General features: G+C 36.0%; 1 protein-coding gene across 4 annotated transcripts in view; it reads left to right on the top strand.

Moving 5' to 3' along the window:
• The window catches only part of NECTIN3 (nectin cell adhesion molecule 3), a 60,297-nt gene that overhangs the window by 41,023 nt on the left and 2,484 nt on the right, over positions 1 to 16,790 (top strand). The window contains exons 6-8 of one of the 4 annotated variants that reach the window (XM_058044616.1): positions 7,966 to 8,104; positions 9,450 to 9,531; positions 16,315 to 16,377. In XM_058044616.1, coding sequence (XP_057900599.1) covers positions 7,966 to 8,104; positions 9,450 to 9,531; positions 16,315 to 16,377 — 284 coding nt within the window. Of the gene's footprint in view, positions 1 to 2,225; positions 2,911 to 7,965; positions 8,105 to 9,449; positions 9,532 to 10,135; positions 16,407 to 16,790 lie in introns of those variants that run through there. The other 3 variants (XM_058044635.1, XM_058044626.1, XM_058044609.1) reach the window with 3 other exon arrangements.

Here is a 16,790-nt window from a genome sequence, read left to right as displayed (position 1 = left end):
TTCTTAGTAGCAATTGACCTTGTAAACAAGAAGGTACAGTTTTAATTTTGTCATTCTTCAACAATAAAAAGTACCAAAATAAATAAATCTTAGAGCTATCATGGTTATGTATTGCAGGAATACATATGAACAAATGCTTAATTGATCCTGTGTTTGCAATTGATTTAATATGTTAATTAGTGCTCGCTGGTAATGCAGCTGGACAGCCTGACAACTGGTAAATGAATGGGAAGTTTTGAAGGAAAAACTTTGTAAAACACTGAATTTCGAATGTATTAATAAGGTTGTAATTGCCACTGTGCTTATTTCATATATGCAATGGTAAAATTTGCCAGGATACAAATACTACATCCTTGTGATTGTGGAGAGATAAGACTTAGGACCTCAGTATCAGAGGCAAAACAATTACAAAGCCAAATAATTAGAGCCAAAGAACTATATATAGCCTGGAAGGATTTTACTGGTGCTGTTTGAAATTGTGTTTTAAGGTCATAAATCTTGTGTCTTAAGCAAATATCCTTTCAAGGAGGAGAGATTTGAACTTCATGACCTAGGGATGTGTGGGACATAGAACCCTGGTAAACTTGGATTCTTTAATCTCTACTTCTTTGTTAAATTACCAAACTCACTTTAAGTCAATTTCTACTAAAATCATAATCTGAATTCCTCTTATTCATTTTGGTAGTGCATCTTTCTTGTTCAGTTTCCTCTCTTCTGTCAAATTAATTCCATTTATGCATAGTTCCCTAACGAACCATCAGTTCTCACGTAGTTAAGGAATAAAATTATGCCCTTTGAAAAACTGTGTAAACCTTTACTTATGCTTAAAATGTTGCATTCAGCAGCAAGGTATGTAGTAATCATGACAAATGTGAGAATTCTGTCTAGTATGAGAAAATTGTATGTCTGTCTCTGAGTGGTGAGATTAAAAATCATACTTATGGCTATTTAATTGTGATTTGTCAAATAACTGAGAGCTTGACAAAGATCTAGTTCTATCTGGTTTACTTTATGGTGGTAAATTTTGGGTACTTCTAATGTGGTGGTAGTACTGCTTTCATGGATCTTGCTTATGGGCATTTAACGAAATTGCATGATATAATAGGCTGTCCATGCAATATTCTCTCTGAAAGGTTCAAGTTATAATAACATGCTTAGAATTCCTTTTTTGATTTTAAAATAGTTAGCTTGTAATGAGCAAGGCTAAAAGTAACTTCTTTTCAGTGTGGCATAGAAATAAGAAGTGGAGTTGTATATAATATTGTGGTTGATTGGTATGGTCTCCGTGTCATCAGCCCATCACTTGGAACCTTGCCTGCAATAGAGATGCATACATCTCCAATAGACCTAAAGAACAAAGGAAAAAGCTGCATGCTGGAGAAGCTTGGTATCTGGCCGTCTCTTGTTTACATGCATAACCTGACATGAAATCAGTTTATATTTTATAATGAGGAATTAATATGGAAATTTCTTGGTGCATGAAGAATCAAATTACTTATAGAAGGAATGCATAGATATAATTTTTGGTTCAAATGTTTCAATTTTTTAATGTTTTAAAACCTGAAGGCTCCTTGCTCAACATAAATTTTACTTTGAGATTAATACATGCCATTTTTAACTATGCTTTCACTAATCCCAAGGTGAGGCTGAGTAAGTTTTATTAATGAAACAAATGTTTTTTGAGAGAATAGCTTAAAATCAGTAGTTCATGTGACTGAGCACGCAACTCATGGTTTTTCATTCTTATATTCAGTGCCCTGAATTGTTTCTAAAGGTGGAATTTAATGTGGAATAGTTGACACTGTGGCATAGTCAATTAATTTGCTCCAGAATTCCCTATGGCTGGATGGAAGGTTAGAGGACTGCTTGAGTTTTTCCTCCTTGGAGGAAGTAAATAATGATGTTTAGTCAACATCTGAGTAGGAAAACTCCATCTCCTTATTTTGAGGAGGGCAAATTTTGTACCTGAAGGTTATTTTTATTTTGTTCGATCCTCATACTTGCTGTACTGCTGCAGCTTAACTCCAAACCATGTGTCAGGAAGCTAGTTCAAAGCTTGTGAGTAATTTAAGACTTCTATAGTGCCATGAACTTGAGAATGAAAAACTATTCTTGTAGAACATACCCATCAACTTTGCTTTCTTATAAACCCTTAACTGATTTAGCTCGCATTGACATTCTGTGCCTTTTCTGTGTCTTGTCTACTTCTTTGCTCTTTCCATTAGATCCTCCTACTACTACCACTCGACTGCCCACGGTTCCCTGGCATACTTCGACTGATGGCACCACAGGTTTAGCCACAGAACCTAGAATAATAAATTTCCCAACATCAACCTTGCCAACAAAGCAGGACGACACTTGGGGTATCGTTGTCGGTTGTGTGGTGGGTGGGGTTCTTTTGCTGTTACTTCTTGGTACTCTGGTTGGAGCCGTCTGCTATAAGAGAAGAAAGACGTTCCGCGGTGACTACTTTGCTAAGAGCTACATTCCACCATCAGATATGCAAAAAGAGTCCCAAATAGATGTTCTTCAGTCAGATGATATGGGTTCTTACCCTGGCAGTATAAAAAAAGAAACAAAGCACCCAATGAACTTAATATCTAAAGATTATTTAGAAGACCCTGGAAAACCTGAGTTGAACAATGTTGACAATACTAACAGGTACCAGGACCGTTATGAAAGACCAGTGGATTACCATGAAGGTGGAACATTTGGAATGGGTTTTATGCATGGTGAATTTTATGAGGAAGATGACTTTGTTTCTCACTTAGATGGCGCGGTAATATCTCGGAGGGAGTGGTATGTGTAGTAACCACTGAAAACTAACATGTACCTGTAGTTCACTTCATTGGCTGGTCACTTTCAGATTGTTTATACTTACACAAGAGGAGGAATAAACTTTTTGAAACTTTTTTTGAAGGTTTTTATATTGTGACTTGACACAATGGAAATACTGAATCTGGGGAAAATGTATTTGAGCTGCTTTTTTTTCCCAATGCTGTACTACTGTTTAAGATTTGAGTTTTAACACAGAGTGCTTATATTGGTCTATGTCAGAGTTAAAAAAAAAAAAAAAAAAGACTAAATTGAAGTTGCCATTCAATATCGTTTAAGAATAAAAAATGGCTGTCCTGCCTCTCAGATTTAAAAATAAGTTTACCCAAGGCAATGATCAAATATAATCTTTGGGGGCTTTGAATTACTCCGATCTAGGTACCATCCACAGTAAACTTAATGCTTCTGTATAGCAAATATTTTACCAATTAAAATGAGTTACAGCAGAATTAAAGCTTTATTTTCTAGGGTTTTTTCTGCATAAAAATGAATACCTCTTAACATTTTAATGAGCCTTCTTGTAACTATATACTTAAAAGTTAAGTCATTGCACTGAAACTAACTTATAAGCAACATTTTGAGGAGTAACTGTAAACAGGTCAAAGGCTTGTATTTGAATAAGATGAAAGGTTATTTTTTTAGTCATTGATTTCTAAAGCTTACTTTAGTGTCTGTATATATACATACAGTGAGATGTTTTGTTAGGCCTGTAATTGGCAGGGTGTTAAAACCCATTAATGCATACAAGATGCTCTTTGCAACTTCACAGTATGCAATTTTTGAGACCTGTTTTGGAGGCTTTGTTGGAATCTTACCATTGAATTTAAAAGCTGGTTAATTGGACACAGCTAAGGAGAAAACACCCCTATAGATTCCAAAGCTGGAGGCTGATGTGAATATGCTTATTTTCCCAGGTGCCAAAAAGCATTAGAGTTTCTATGACCAGAAATTAAAACAGCGGTTTTACGCTGCTTCGGACTAAATAACAATACCTGCTTTGAAGAGGGTAGCCAGAGTTTCAGATTATTAGTAGGGAAGTAGACACTTGCACTGCTACTTTAGGTATTGAAAGCACACTCTTTAGTGGTGCAACTAGAGTCTATGAAACAGGAATTCAGTCTCTGTGCAGTCTCTGTACCGCAGTGGATTTGTTTTCCCTGCATATAATCCATACTGATTTTACATGTTCTTTAAAATGACATTGTATCTGTTATACATAGGAAATCTTGTCTGACATGTGAAATAGTTCTCCTTTATCTTGAGCAGATTCACCAAACTAAATCTGCTGATTATGTGAGGAGGAATGAAACAACTTTAGATGAATTCCAGAACAACAATGAATTCATAAGTAGAATATTAAATCTTTTAAAGTGCCATTTTTAAATGTTTAGCTTGAGGAAATTGAAGCTGATATGGCTCTATTAGTATTTGAAAACTGAAAAGGGAGAAGTCTGCTACCGTTGATGTGAAATAGGCTGCATAATTACAGCTGCTCCATGAGCATTGATGCTGGAAGTTCTTTTCTGTCCTCATGATGTTTGGTAGCTTACAGCATTTAGAGCTTCCCAAAAATAGTTATATTGAGTGTTGTAGACAATACACTGTGATTGCATATGACTGCATGTCTTTAAAAAAGATTAAGACAACAGCTTTATTTGAAATTCAAATGGAAAAGCATCCCTAAACAACTGAAGTTTAGGTTTGGATTAATGGAGTACTGATACATGATTGACCAGTCTCAAAAACAATAGCAAGTGATATTGTGGTTATCTGTAGTTTGAGTGCAAACACAAGAAAAGGAGTGAAATTTCTAGCAGAGGGTTCTGATCCAAATTATCTCTGGAATAAAGAGATTATACCTCTCTTCAAAAAAAACTTGATATATCATCTTTAAAAGATGGTTTTACTTGGAAATAAACATAACCATAAACCAGTTTTCCACATGGGATATCTTGCTTTTGTCTCTGTGGATTTTTTGCTTTGATTTTTTAAAAATATATATATTTAATTCCTATGGGTTGAGAAGTTGAAATGTTCTGGAGTTGAAGTTATTAATAGGGATAGGGCTTACGTGCGTTGCAATGTTTTGTACATTATGTCTACTGTAAAAAGAATTGATTGTACGTACAAATGGCTGTTGTGTGAATAAACTTTTTCTTACATTCTGGAACATAGGTAGTGTTCAAAAGTGTTGCACAGGTCTGTTCTTAAAAATTGGAGATGGAAAAGCACAATAAACCCAGAGGCTGGATAGAATGAACTAAAGTGTTTAAGCTGTTTGAGATGGGCTGTTTAGTATTCACCTAAGAGAGCATAAACTTATAAAACAAGTGTCTTCAGAAACTCTTTTAAGATTAAGAGAATGATTGAAAAATGGGGGTGTTTGCCATCCAAAACATTTGTTTTTAAGCACAGCTGATAAACTAACTAGGCATTGCATACATCAAAATAGTCTTGTTTTTTCATTCTATTGTCTTTGTTTGCTTTAACCATATTTCTTGGAATTAATCAATTCTCATCTATTCCTGACCATCTGGTGGTTAAATTGCTTTGGTGCTAGGACCATACATGTTAGGTGCTCTCTGGCTTGTTCAGCTTGTCATGGTGGTCTGGGTTTATGATCATTCTGCTGGTTAGACCAATGTTTTGCCAAAGCAATTCAAAAAACCAAATGAAATGTACCCTGTGATAATTGCATTTAAGTTCTTGTGTGACACTGTGCTGGGATGTTACTATTTTTCCTGATGTTCAGAAGTAAATGGGTGTTTGTCATCTCACCCAAAATCAGACTCAATGGGTGGGCTTTGATTGAAATTATAACACTTTATGATGTCTTGACATGATAGCAGAATTTACTAGAAGAAAAGGCACCATGAAGTTAGGATGAAGCAGTCAAGGAACTCTTCTGATATAATCACAAGGCCAAAGCATCTTCAAGAATTCTACACCTAAGAATGTATATTAGTTAGTTGAGATTTTCGCACTTCAAGAAGAGGGCACCCAATGTAAACTAAACTCAAGCCAGTTAAAATGCAGTAGTTAGGTGACCCTTCCACTGATTCACGTGGCCATTCTTCAGGAAAAATTATGTATTCTTGTGTCGTAGTTTAAGCCCAGCTTGCAGCTAAGCACAACACAACTACTTGCTTTCCCCACCCCCATTTCTTCCCACCCTGCTGGAATGGGGAGGAGAATTAAAAGCAAAACTTGTAGGTTGAGATAGGAACAGTTTAATTGAAAACAAAGTAAAATATAATAATAATAATAGTAACGGATAATGAAGTGGGGGAAACAAACAAGTGATGCACAATACTTCTTTCTGGGTAATTTCCCCAGTTTATATACTTGGCATGTTCTGTGGTGTGAAATATCCCTTTGTCCTCTTCATGTGATCTGTCCCAACTATGCTCCCTCCTAGTTTTCTTTTGTGCAGCTCCTCACTGGCAGAGCATGAGAGAGGCACACACACAAAAAATAAAGTCCTTGACTTAGGATAAACGCAACTTAGCAAAAATCAAAACATGGTGGGTTATCAGCACTATTCTCATGCTGAATCCAAACCACTGTACAATCTCCTGAGAAGAAATTAACTCTATCCCAGCCAAAGCCAGGACAGTTTATAGTGTCCAGGCTGGTATCTGATGGACACATGGAGCTTATGCCAGGAAAAACGATATATAAACTAAGGGTGGTATGTTGCGTTCATCTTTGAGGAGCAAAGTAACTTCTGCAAGTTGTTACTCTAGGACTTTATTCCTTAACATTAAAGAAGGCACAAAAAAAAGCTTATTTCAGTTTTTTTCAAGTTACTTAAATATACTTTGTGAGTGCAATCCCAGGGGAATGTTCATGTCAGATCTTTGATAACAGTGAGGGGACAGGAATTTTTTATTAGAGTGCAAATCAAGTGTTGTATTTTAGGTTGTTTTTTGTTTGTTTTTTTTAATTGAGGGGTTTTGCTCAGCTTTCCAGCATGCAGGCAGAACAACATAAGAAATCTGAGGAATTGATAAATCATATTGTATAGTCTCAGGGTTTTTATCTGTGAATAGAACATACAGCTGAAGAGGTTCTCAAAATTTCTGTCAGTAAGAGATTAAATAGAGAATGGTTGTGTTGCATTTGAATAATAATAGATTTTAGAAATACATTGAAGGTAACTGTGTTAATTTTCAATTTCTTCGCTGTTGAATTTTGTGATTCAGTACTCAATGTAAATTGAGAGCATTATTTAATGTATGCTGCCTAAATTTTGTAGGTAAGTGTTTAGTGCAGCTGACATGAATTATTCCAATTGTGAAACTTTTTGTTGAGCCTGTTGGCACTAGTTTAAAGCACTGATGATTTTAAGTTAAAGTATGTTAGCAGCTTTTCCAGTTTTGAGACTTAAAATTTGATTTCTAAGCATAGTGAAAGGAGTGGCCTTTAAAGACTGACAAGTATGCTAATTCAGTATGGGAGTTGTTCAGCATTGGATTTCACAATGCTAAGGTCAAAAGAAAAATGCTGTAAAAGGAAAAAAACACAGCTTTTTCTCTCCCTTTATTAAAATTTGTTTATAAAAATTACTTTCTTGTAGCTTGAAGTGTGAAGTCCTAAAGATGATAGGTGGTCTTAGGGTTTGCTTTAATAAGTGTAAGCCAAGTGTTTAGTGTTTGTTTGCATATTCATTGCTTCTAGTAGTTAGTATATGGGGTTTTTTACCCTGATTTTAAGTTTTTTCTTTTTTGCTTTCTGCAAACTTAAGTGCCTTTAAAGGAAGATTGTCAATAAACCATAGTTGCCTAGGTTTTTGAATTAACACCTTGTTAGCTTATTTAAGTGCAAATCATATGTTTTGTAATGTCATCTTACCTTGAAATTGAGAATGAAAGCATGCTGCTCATACTTAATAAAAGTAGTCCATAAAATTTTTAAAACAAAAATTTTGATTTCATGAACTCTCTTAATTTCCCCAGTTGTTTAGTTGGGTAAGTTGAAGCAATACTGCAAAAGTGCTAGTGCAGGGCAAGGTTTTCTGTTTGGCCGTGGAAGGAAGAAGCATTTTTCAGAACAACGCTGAAGTAGCTTATCTGAGTTTTAAAAGTATATGAACTTCTTATAGTTGTAACCTATGCTATCACATTGCAGATGTGCCCTTTAAGCAGACATCTTCTGTTGCTGTAGCAGGGGCTGTGATTGGAGCAGTCCTTGCTCTTTTTATCATTACCATCTTTGTGACAGTGCTGCTGACCCCAAGGAAGAAAAGGCCAGCCTATCTTGACAAAGTGTGAGTATGTGTTGGACTTTTTTTCTTACTCAGTTGAAAGCGATATGCAGAAAGAGTTTGTTCTGTACAGTAATTTAAGTCTGACTTAATTTAGCAGCTATTCAGCTTTTTTAATTTCAGGGCTCTATTTTCAGAGTACACAAATGTGAAATCACACATTTCTGAAAAAGAAATAAGGAAGGTAAGAATTACTTTGGAAGTAATAAAGAGCTTTATCTCATGAGAAGTTTGGGGTTTTTTGAAAGAAAACTATTCATAGATTTAACTGGAGGGCAAAAAAGGGTTCCCTCTTGACTGGTGCCAGTGACTGCTAGTTTCTTGTAACTGCAGATCTAACTTGCAAGGTAAATTGGCCATGCTTTGCAAATGTGAAGGCCCCCTAAAATAATTCCTGAAATGTTTGTAAAATTAAGCAAGCTTCCACAGATCCATGCTTACTGATTTCTTGTGCTTTCTGGAATTTTGGTTATTTCTTTAAGCCTGTGGCACAGACTTGCAGTTTACTTTGTTCAATATGATCAAACAAAAAAGAAGGAAACAAAAACGTCTGAGAAGATGTTGTCAGTTAAAGGGGATGATGTCTAGATTCTGTTTGGAACATGCATAAAAAAGTAACAAAGGCATACAATATTTGTAAATATATGTCTTTTTACATCCCATATACAGTTTCTTAAATCCCATATACAGTTAACACTAAAACTGAATTAGAGATGTTGTTCATATAGTTAAAGAGAACTAAAGTAAAATAACTAAGAACCTTTAGCATAAAATAAGTTTCCTCATTTGGATTGAGCTAGCAAGATGAATCAAGAGTCTTCTTTTGAGCAACTTTTAACATGGTTTCTCTTAAATTCTGTATCTGAAGCTTATTTCTATGAATGATCTTAAACATTTAAATTATTTTATAACCATTTGCTTTCACTGAGAAAGTTAAAATTGAAAAGGTCTTGCATGTAAGAATTGCTAGTAAAGGCTTTCCCTTTCTAAGGGAAGTCTGTAATTTAAAAAGTTGTTCAAACTGTATCTCGTAACTTAGAAACTATGTTAGATACCAGTAGTTTCTAATCCTCCTTAGTTGAAGTGTTTGGGGGGAAGTTCAGTCTGCTAAACACAGGATGCAATAAATAACAAATTCTGGATAGTGCTTTTCTACAAAAAGTGTCTTCCTGAATAATAGCCAGTGGTAGACATATTCCATTACAATATATCACATCTGAGTCATTGCTGACTGAAAGGTGTTCGTCCCTGAGTACTGAATGCTGGATGATTTGGCAGTTATTATCTGACCATTCAATTGGACTTGACAAACATGATGTGTTATATTTCATTCCCCCTTTTACTACAGGATTGATCTTCCACCCACTCACAAACCAGCCTCATTTGGAGAGAGAACGTTGTCAGTGCCACAGAAAGAAGCTATGCTTCAGGTGAGTAAGTGTTTATATGCATCTTAAATTGACTTAAGGAAAGTGTTAACTTTGCTTTATTATGTTAACTTGGTCTGATTTTGTCATCCCAGTAATATATGGAAACCTTCCAATGGTTTCACAACCAAGCTGTTTCTCTACGTGTGTGATATCCAGATCTGTTATCTATAATGTTAAAGTCATCCTTAGAGGTGGAAACTTGTAACAGCCTTTGACAGACACAGCTCCTTTTGAATTAGAAAAATCTATAGTTGAAATTCTGTGGTAAGAGAATATACATAGCTTTATGAAGCAGTCTTCATAAAAGGGAAAAATTATGCTTGTAAACTTAAAAACTGACCTGATCAAAAGCTCCCTTGCTGGTAACAACTGCCAATCTTTTGAGTTATTAACGGTTGAGGGGTGGGGATAGGTTGAAATTTGGGCTTTGACGTGGCTAATCTACCAAAATAAGAGTTTGAGCCTCGTTGAAGATTACTAAATCGCTTTTAAATATTTGCAATTATGTAACTTCTAATTTTATCTTTTCTGCTTGCATTTACCAGCAGCAAATGACCCCATACCAATTTCATGACAAACAGTTGAATTTTTCATGTGCTTTCAGGGGTAGCTTCTTGTCATCTGAAGTAATGCTGTCCAAGCAAGACAACAATAGGCAAGAAACTTCTTTACCAGCATTTAATGTTTGTGTGGGTGTAGTCTGATCAAACCAACTTTTAGAGGTTGCACTGGAAAGCTGATTCTAGCAAATGAAACACTTTGAGTAAGTGGGGAGCAAGGAAGGGTAGGTTCTTCCTTACAGCACGGTTTTGAAGTTGACTAGAGTGCTTGGGAAACCCCAGGTGAATTCAGGCTTCTCTTGCACTAGGCATTGTAGAGGAGACCTGTTCTTGAGAGGTTACTTAAGCTAATGTCAGTTATAGATCCTTGCCATGGCCCCTAAAGTCTCTTGTGTATGTGTGTTTATATTACATGAATCAGTCAGATTTTTTTAGATTTCTGCTTACGTTGAAGAAAATTTCCGTCATCTATCAGTATTTGTAAGAATTAGATTGTAATTGTTTTTAATAAAATTTTTGTTCCATCCTCAGTACATACCATAAATAATGTGATTCTAAGCACTGATGTGCCAAATCATAACACTGAGCTAATTAAAATAATAATTTGTTTATAAGAAATAAGAAATATCATTTTTCCAATACTATGATGTATTTTTGCAATTTTAAGGACCTATAAAAGTCCTTTCTCATAGAGGGGGAAAAGGGGGAAAAATCTTCACCTACCTTTAAGAAAGATTTTGATGGACTTCTTAATAACATTGAAAATATTCTTGTAGATTTTCTTTGTGATTGATGGTTACTAAAGTTCAGCAAATAGCAGTTGCTGATAAAAGCCTTCCTTATGTCATAAATGTTACAATGGGTAATACTTGTGTATATTGTTGCTGAGTGAAGCAGGAAAATATTCTGAGATCCACTGCTGCAATAGTAGTGGATCTAGTAGTAGCAGCCTGATGATTATAACATTGTGAAGGTAGAAAACATTTTGTTGGCATAAAGAATAATAGGTCTTCATCTTCTTACCTTAAAGGTGGTTAAGTACCAAAGATGATACAAAAGAACCAGTGCTTTTCTGTGCTCAGGATGGGCATCCAGGCTATTTCTTCTATTACTACAGTACTCAACAATTGCAATTTTTGATGAATTACTCTTCTGCTAATATTTCTGCTTAAAGTATTTGAAAAATATTCTCTTGCTTATAGAATCAAAATATATGGTCTATTGTGGTATTTGTGCATCTGTAGTGCTGCTAGATGGCAAAATTACAACACTAGGAAATGCATTTATTTGTCCTTTACAGAGCAACTTATAAAGGAGGTAGACATAAGAGAATGTGTACCTTATTGCTTTCCTCTTCAGAACTTTGCTGTCTCTGAATTTTTTCTAGGTTGTGCTTACTGTGATTTCTGTTAACGGGTACTAAAGAACTTATGCTGAATCTGACTGTATTCTTGGAATGTTTAATTAAATGTTTTATGAAAATGTATTTTGTAAATAGAGAAAAAATCATAAAGAGACTGAATTGAATATTTGTTTTCCACAAATTAGATAAACAGAGTTTTAAGTTGTTTTGGGAGGAGAAAGATTCCCCTTCAGGTTAGGTGTTAGCCAGATTTTATTTAAGAAATGGATGTTGCCACAACACTGTTAGCGTACCTGTCTTTCTGTCTGTGGAACTCCAGAACTGAAAAGACCTGGAGCTGGAGGCTGTCTTCTTAGATGATACTGCCTCTAATCAGTATGTACTCTGTTATGCTTGAGGCAAGAGCTTCATTTTATCTAACAGAAATAAATGTCAAAATACTTGCTTTAGCTAAGAAGTGATTGGTTGTGTTGTTTTGGTGTACCAAGCCAACATTTGGATAGCTGTAAAGAGGCAAGAGAAAAAAGTTAGCAGCCTGTCAGGATGTCTCATCCTGTGACTAAATGTCTGTACTCACCACTCTACTACCTGGTGTTCCAATTGCTGTCGTGCCTACCCAGAATGAGATGCCAGGTGAGCCTCTCACTGGCTAGTTAAGATGTAAACTTCTGGATCTTCTAAAAAGAACTGTAGGGGAAATGTCACTGCTTTGTCAACCACAACAGATGATCAGTTCAGCCTGAGTGGAAATGATAGGCTGCACAAAGGTGCAAAGTAAAGGAGTGAATTTAAATGGTGTCTTCTGCATACTCACAATAACTTAGAATTGAAAGTGGATTTATTCAATTTAGGCTGATTCTGGTAAGTTTTTATAAATAATGTGCTAGTTTTTCAATCATCTCTGCTGTTATTCAAATCATGGACAAGTAGTTTTTTTTTTATCTTTAAAGTATTTAAGATTCAGTACTTATTAATATTACAGTATTAATTTCAGCTGAAATTCTCCTTTTTGTACTCCAGCAATCAGTATTTAACTGATTTTATGCATATCTGAGTCAGCAGGTGATGGCATTAAAATGAAGAGAAATTAACTGGACCTGTGAATAGTACTGGACGGCCGGTATCTTTCATGGATACTTCTTGAGACTTGGAAACTTTCAGTTTACTTTAAATATACATTCTCATTTACCTGCTTGTGTTAATAATGAGCTATCAGTATGTACAAGTACTGTGTAACTGAGTACTCATAATTTCTCTGTACTGGTATTTGAAGATACCAATTCATGTGTTCTTGTGAGTCACTTCAGAACTGAGAAAAACTGGTTCACTTATGGCCCTAAAAGAGGAAGGCAAAAGTCCAAAGCGTAAAAATACAATGGAAAAAAATTACATTATAGCTTTATTTACTATGAAGACTTGTCAACTCTTTTGTCAACAGCACTGTTACTTTTGTCCAGGTATTCTTTTAATAATCATTGCCATGGAAACGCTATTCTGTTGCTCAGAACTATCTATTACAGGTAATGTGAAAGAGTGGTGAGCAGCCTGAAGGTTATGTCCTTGTTGAGAGAGGAATCTCTGCTTAACAATGTGGGTTTTGAGGCGAATAAGGAAGAAGTTGAGCAATGGAATATTTCCAGTGGCTTAAACAGGAATTTTTCTATTGAATAATATTTTAAAAAGGAGTGTAAGAGGGTGCACTAATTCTGGGAGTCCTTGGCATCATTAGAGTAAGCTTCACTGTTTCAAACAATATATTGCTAAGAAGCAAAAACTTACTTACTTTCCTCTAAACATGCTTAAGATGGGCAGTCTTTGACAATGTTAAAGAACTGAAGTTATTATTAATTTGACAGGTACTTCTGAAGGAAAGAAAAAAACATGTTTTGCACAATGCAGTGCAGCATTCAGAGTTGTTGAAGGATTTAGCATTTAACAAGGCTCTTCTGTAACTATAGAAATAGGAGTGGATAAGGGAAATGCAGCCCAGTAGGTATGTCTGGCCATGAGAAGATTGACTTGAGACTTGCAGGTTGGAAGAATGCCTCACTATTTAGACAAGTAGAGTTCTTTAACTGTAATATTTGTATTACTGATCAAAACAGGAAAGAAAAATATGAAGTTGTCTTAGCACCATTAAAAGTATCAAATACCATTTATCAAATGATGGTGTTTCTGAATCAAATTTGAAAACATCAGCCACTGAGCCCTTAAACCTAGTATAATACTGATTCATTTATGGATTATGGTTCACTTGCACTCTTCTATTTCTTTTCCTAATGCTTTTTATACAGGTGGGAATATCTCTTCCTTGATGAAAAAGGAAGCAGTATTGTTATTATTTGCCTTAAACCAAAGAACTGTTTAGACAAACAAGATTGAATGGAAGGGAACACAAAATGTGCATCAATAAAATAATCTGTATTGATGAAGGATCTTGCAATAGGAAAAACAAAATTACCAGATTGGGGTTAGAATGAGACACATGCTATTCTGGTTTCCAGTGAGTCTCTAAATCATGTCCACATCCACTGTTGGTAGAATTCCTCAAGCAAGCAGATTTTTTGTTGTTGTTTTGTTTTGATTTTTGTTTAAAGAACATTAGCTTTTGGTGGAGATGGGACTTTTTTTGTTCCCCATGTGTGTTTTGTCTCCTTGTGTGGTGAACTCATGCTCTCAGCTCAGGTTTGAAGGAGCAACACTGCCTGCTAAGTAGTAAGTCACATATTCTCAGAAATGCAGACTGCATTTTAGGACTTGAGAAGCAAAAGCACGTTGACTTTAAGGGCAGGAGGGGATACTTTGAAATAGATTTATAAGACAAAAAGCTTGACAAACTAAAGTTGAAAAATAAACCTGTGAAGATGGTAAAAAATAACTGTTGGATGAGTGGAAAATATTAGGAAATATTAGATGATTTTTGAAGAAATTTTACATATTAAAACTTAACTCAAAATTACTTCAAAACTTTACTAAACAAATGTGGAAAGGTAAAAAGTTAAGAGGAAGGTAAGAACAAAATATTACTGAGATTGGGTTCTCTTCAAAATAGTTCTTGAAAGTAAGAATACGGATATATGACCACTGGAAATGTTACCTACCTGTATGAATACTTGTGGAGGGGCTTCTGCACAAAGATCAGCAACCTAGCCTACTTTGTGTTGCTGCTAGCACTGTGATACTGTTGGGAAAAGATGGAATTTCAAAAAAAAAAATACATACAATTGTGCAAAGGTGTTGCTTTAGCCTATTGTGGTCCTGTACTAAGTGTAGCATAAAGGAAGAACTTTACTAGGAGTGATGATACCAGAGTACAAACTGTACCCTAAATCGTAATTCTTAGATGGCATTACTTGGTGTGATTTAATCAGCCATTAACTCAGGCAGTTGGTGATTAACTGGATGTTTGAAAACAGTCCATTTCACAAATGAAGTTTTTCTATCATAATGGTGAAGAAAAAAATAAACGTGAAAAAAGGGAGATTTCAATGGTTCTGCATGAAGTAACTTCTCATCCACCAACATTCCCAAGTCCTGCTCCTCAGAACTGCTCTCAATCACTTCTCTGCCCAGCTTGTGTTTGTGTTTATGATTGCTCTTACCTGTGTTTATGATTGCACCTGAAAGGTGCAGGACTTTTCTCTTGGCCTTGTTGAACTTCACAAGGTTCACACAGAGCCACCTCTCAAGCCTGCCAAGGTCCCTCTGGAGGGCATCCCTTTGCCTTCAGCATGTTACCACACCACACAGCTTGCTGTTACTTGCAAACTTGCTGAGGGTACCTTGATCCCACTGTCATGTTGCCAAAGAGATGTTAAACAGTGCTGGTCCTGATACGGACCCCTGAGGAATGTCACTTGTCACTGGTCCTTGCTTGGATTTTGAGCCAGCAATGAGCCATCTCTGAGTGTGACCATCCAGTCAGTTTTTTATCCACTGAGTCATCCACCCATCAGATCCATGTCTCCTCGGTTTAGAGATGTCATGTGAGACAGCATCAAATGCTTTGCATAAGTCCAGGTAGGTGACATCAGTTGCTCTTCCTTTTTCCACCAACACTATGATACTGTCATAGACAGCCACTAAATTTGTCAGGCTCAATTTGCCCTTAGTGAATCCATGATGATGGTTACCCACCATCTCCTTATTTTCTATATGCCTTAGCATAGTTTCTGCTCCTTCATCTTGCTGGGCACTGAAGTGTGGCTGACCTGTAGTTTCTCAGGTCATCTGTTTTTAGACCTGGGGGTCTTATTTCCCCTTTCTCAGACAGTGTGCACCACAGTCTTGCCACTACTTCTAAAACAAGGTGCATAGTGGGTTAGTCACTTCCTGTGAAAGTGTCTTCAGAACTTGCAAATGTATCTTATCAGGTCCCCTGAACTTGTTCACCTCCAGATTCCTTAGCTGATCTTGAACCTCATCTCTTATTGTTGGCAGTTTGGCTGGGGTGGAACTAATTTTCTTTGCAGTAGCTGAGTAGCTGGTATGGGGCTGTGTTTGGGATTTGTGCTGAAAATAGTGTTGATAACTCAGGGAAGTTTTTTATTGCTGGACAGCATTGGGACCTATTCTGCTGCTTGTACTGCCCTGCCAGCATGGACTTGGGGTGTACACAGAATATTGGGAGGGAGACAAGATATTGGGAGAGGGAACACAGCTGGGACAGGTGACCCTGACTGATCCTCATCTTTTTTCCAGTCACCATTGGATTGTAAGAAGGATTCTAAATGATAACCAGATAAGACACTACCTAAGGCAGAGTGTATTTTGGGATGACTGGTGGTTTTTTGTATTTACCAAAGCTGTTCTGCAGTTTTGAATCTTGCCTTGTTTCCCCTGTAACTTTTCTTCTTTCAGAAAGAACATTTTACTTTGCAGAGCCAGTACAGAGAGAGAGATGCTGGAAACTTGCAGCACATGGTAAATAATAAGATGGCTTGAATTCCTGATTGAAGCTTTGATTTCATCTTATTCCATAAAATAAAATGTTGGTTTTCATGAACAAAAAATATTTGTCCATCCTGGTCAATAACTGTTTGATTGTGTGAGTTAAGTGAAAAGTGGCAGTACCATTTTAATATCCTATAGTAGTTTGATGACTAATTTAAATACTTAAACACTCCAGCTTTCATTTCTTGGTGAGTAATATAAAGCAGAGGAGTGTTGACAGACATTTTTGTAGTTGCTGGTTTGCTCTTTAGATTTATTGATCTTTAGAGTCCAACTTCATTTGAAACAAGCATTTGAAGTCAACTGTCTCTTAGGGAAATTTATAAGTTCCTGTTTCTTTATTCATAGGGCTGTCTTGGAGATAATGTATCTTTGATTTTGCT

Source organism: Melospiza georgiana, chromosome 2 (assembly GCF_028018845.1).
Source record: "Melospiza georgiana isolate bMelGeo1 chromosome 2, bMelGeo1.pri, whole genome shotgun sequence".
NCBI classification, from domain to species: Eukaryota; Metazoa; Chordata; class Aves; order Passeriformes; family Passerellidae; genus Melospiza; species Melospiza georgiana.
The sequence above is the reverse complement of the archived record's forward strand: the minus strand, read 5'-3'. Positions and strand labels throughout refer to the sequence as shown.